Source organism: Myzus persicae, unplaced genomic scaffold (assembly GCF_001856785.1).
Source record: "Myzus persicae strain clone G006 unplaced genomic scaffold, MPER_G0061.0, whole genome shotgun sequence".
In the NCBI taxonomy this organism is placed as follows: Eukaryota; Metazoa; Arthropoda; class Insecta; order Hemiptera; family Aphididae; genus Myzus; species Myzus persicae.
In genome coordinates this window covers 1-3,333 of record NW_019100906.1, presented here as the reverse complement: position 1 = coordinate 3,333, position 3,333 = coordinate 1, and the positions used below count along the sequence as shown (strand labels likewise).

The 3,333-nt window shown below is 29.3% G+C and overlaps 1 protein-coding gene across 2 annotated transcripts; it reads right to left on the bottom strand.

The window, feature by feature from the left end:
• Window positions 1–963: 963 nt before the first annotated feature.
• LOC111026726 (AN1-type zinc finger protein 1-like) lies at window positions 964–2,583 on the bottom strand. Of its 2 annotated transcripts, none has more exons than XM_022304856.1 (4): window positions 2,396–2,583; window positions 1,898–2,328; window positions 1,556–1,771; window positions 964–1,504 (listed from the first exon to the last, which is right to left on the bottom strand). In XM_022304856.1, exons 2-4 carry the CDS (start codon window positions 2,066–2,068, stop codon window positions 1,037–1,039), a joined length of 855 nt encoding a protein of 284 aa, XP_022160548.1. In that variant the 5' UTR covers window positions 2,069–2,328; window positions 2,396–2,583; the 3' UTR covers window positions 964–1,036. The 2 variants fall into 2 exon arrangements, with proteins under 2 accessions (XP_022160548.1, XP_022160549.1); XM_022304857.1 differs by having other exon boundaries at window positions 972–1,504; window positions 2,414–2,563.
• Between the last annotated feature and the right edge of the window lie 750 nt (window positions 2,584–3,333).

Below are 3,333 nucleotides of genomic sequence, written 5' to 3'. Positions count from 1 at the left end.
AATTTCTATTTGAGACAACAATAATTTATAGAAAATGATGTTGATTATAAAAAAATGTGTGGATTTATAAATAGTTTACAGTTTTAAACTTTAAAATAATACATATTGATATGGTCCAAATAATAATGAATACAAGTATAAAAATTAAAAATGTAACTAAGAAATAAAATAATAATTTAATAATTTGAATTTAATTAATACAGATAACATAAGGGAGCCACGGAGCCCCTAGATTACTCTTGCGGAGCCCTTGGGCTCCGCGGAACACAGTTTGAGAACCGCTGTCATAGACCATTAAAATAATTTTTACATTTTATTAACATTTCGGGGGGGGTGCAGCCCCCTCAGCCTCCCCCCTGGCTACACCGCTGTATAATAAGTGGTTATGGTAAATTACACTATTACATCATTTGTAAATAATTCAGATCATATTTTTTTAAAGAGGTGGTATACTGAAGTATATATAGTAATCTATATACATACAAAATTATTTACCATATTTAATGATAGTTTAAGTATTTCCAAAAAAAACTTAAATTAAATTAAAGTGAATATTGAATTATTAAAATGTATACATTTTTTTTATTTGCTAATTTAATGTTTGATTCTGATTCAGTTTTAAACTATTCCAATCTAATATTTATTTATATATATTTATATATATTTAAATTAAATGTGTTGAACTATGTGCATGGTGAACAAATTATTTTATACCCACTTGTCATAATAACAAAATACACTAACATAAAAATGTTATCAATTTGTATAGATTTCAATTTTAATCTTACGTAAATTAATAATCCTGGTGTTATAATATACTCCCGACTTCCTAGATAAATCAGGGATATTTTAATCTTTTCAAAAATTATAAATGATTTAAACCTATACTAGTTATGGACTGACAAATTGAAATTAATATATTGGTATATGTGAAACAAAAGAATAAAAAAAAAGAACATCAAATTGTTTTGAAAATATCCTATATTAATTACATAATGATGGTTTTCCATAATATAAATAGTCATTAAAATGGTATTTAAACACTTGATAGTTTATATTCCACTAATTTTTCTGGTTCTATTTCAACAGGATTTCTTGTAGCATCAACATAATGAAGAATTAATGAATCTCCATTAAATATTAATCCATCAGTAACCATACGACCAATTACACTATCCATTTGATTTGATAGGTGTTCACCATCTTCTAATTTAAATAAACGCAGTTTAGGAGCATTACTTTTATCATTTCGATTTTCAATTTTCAAACGAACTGCAAATAAATCAATAGTTCTGCCAACTGTCCAAGTTTTACTGGTAAATAAGGGCACAGCTGATGTAACTTTATTATCTTTAATCGGTGGATGAATAGTAAAATAAACTCTGTCAATGACTGGTATTTTATTATCACCCAATGCTTTCCCTTTAAGTTTCATTAAACGAATCTGTTGGGCCATACGTCTCTTTTCTGGTTGCAATTCGGCTTGCCTTAGACTCGCTTCAATCTAAAATAAATGTGATCAGTATTGTATTGAGAGAAAAGTTAATTAACCTACTTTCTTATCAGCTTCTTCTTTAGCTATTGCAAATTGATCTTTAGATTTTTTAGCCGCTTCTCTTAAAACTTTTCTAGCCTCTTTTCCGGGGAGTTCATCTAGACAACCATGATGTCTATGTGCCAGACAGTAATGTTTATCACATTTTGGGCAAAGCATTTCACAGGGATTTTTTGACATACAACTATCGAATGTGCATTTAAACCAAGTTGTTTCCTAAAATATTACAATTCAATTAAATGGAATCCCTTAAAACGTGTAAGTTCCTTTAAGTGTATCATTATGAATTATGATTAATTATTATAAAACTAATATTATACAGTAGGATACTGAATTTCTTACCAGCTTTGGTCCCAAATCATTAGTACATTCAATGGGAACACATTGATGATTATCAAATCTTGAATGGTCTTTACAAAACAGAGCATGACAATTATTGCATTTGACTGGCAAAAAATCCAATTGTTTACAGTCCTTGTTAGCACATTGTTTACCAAAATCTGGAAACTCCATGATAAATGTGTCAAAATCGGGGTGGTGGAGGCAATGGATTGTCACTAAGTATGTTTGTAAGTGCCAAGTCGGTCCACTTTGTGTCCTGTTGGGTAAGAGTCAAATGAGCATCTGTGGCGTCCGCCTCAGGATCGGGTAGTTCTTTAATGGGAACCACTATTTCGTCAAATGATAAGTTTTCTTGACGCCAAGGGTCGTCAATTAGTATTTGCAAACGGCAGTTGGCTGGTGGGAAACTATCCATAACATTAAAAATTTACCTGAAATATAACTTAACATAATAACAAAATTCCTGAAGTTCTACATATTATGACTCGAAGAAATTACATTTTAATCATCACTTACTGGCTCAGTCACTCACATTAACTTGTATACTACAGAAAACTGTCTATTTTATTATTCAGAGATGATCTATATTCAAAAAATAAAAACGTACAAGTCCAAGACGCCGAGCTGCTGCATAAATATTAAATGATTACCATTTACCAATACTAATTTTTTTACTGTATCAAATGATAACAATCGTTATGACTAGAATATTCTATTGGTGGTTATTAACGTAACCTACATATTATACCATGTTCGATATTATACCGCGTTATTACCACAGAAGATAGAACAATGGTGTTAATGGTGTTATGTACTCCCATTATTACTCTGAGACTCACAGGTTTCTATTTTCTATATAGTAGTATTATAAACATCTGTGATTTACGAATGTACCTAATAGACAATAGTAATTAATATTAAATATATTAGAGCACTATAGATTTACCGTCCTTTATAAGTGCCTTACTTTAAACTTATAGGTACATTTCTACCATCTAAAATTATTCTGATTTATAGACAATAGACATCTTAATCCACAGATTTGTATATACCTAGTATAAAATTCTATGCTTAACTCTTGTCACTTAAGGTATGACCAAAGTTAATGTTAACAATATGATCGTATGAAATTATCTATTAAGTATTTAAGTATAGTCGTTTGACACATATTTGACCATTTTCCCCATTCAGTGTATGATTTGATACACGTACCTAATCATACAACTATTAGGTAAACACAGAAGTACAGAAAAGATATTATAATCTAAGGTTATAATATTTAATATTATGTTTATTGCATACAGTGCATTCATAATAAGATCAAGACTCAATAGGTATTTTAAACTTATAATTAGTCAAATTAATATTATGTTAATAAAAGGACCAATACACAATAGTACAATACATTATACCAGGGATGGCGAACCTTTTTGTAC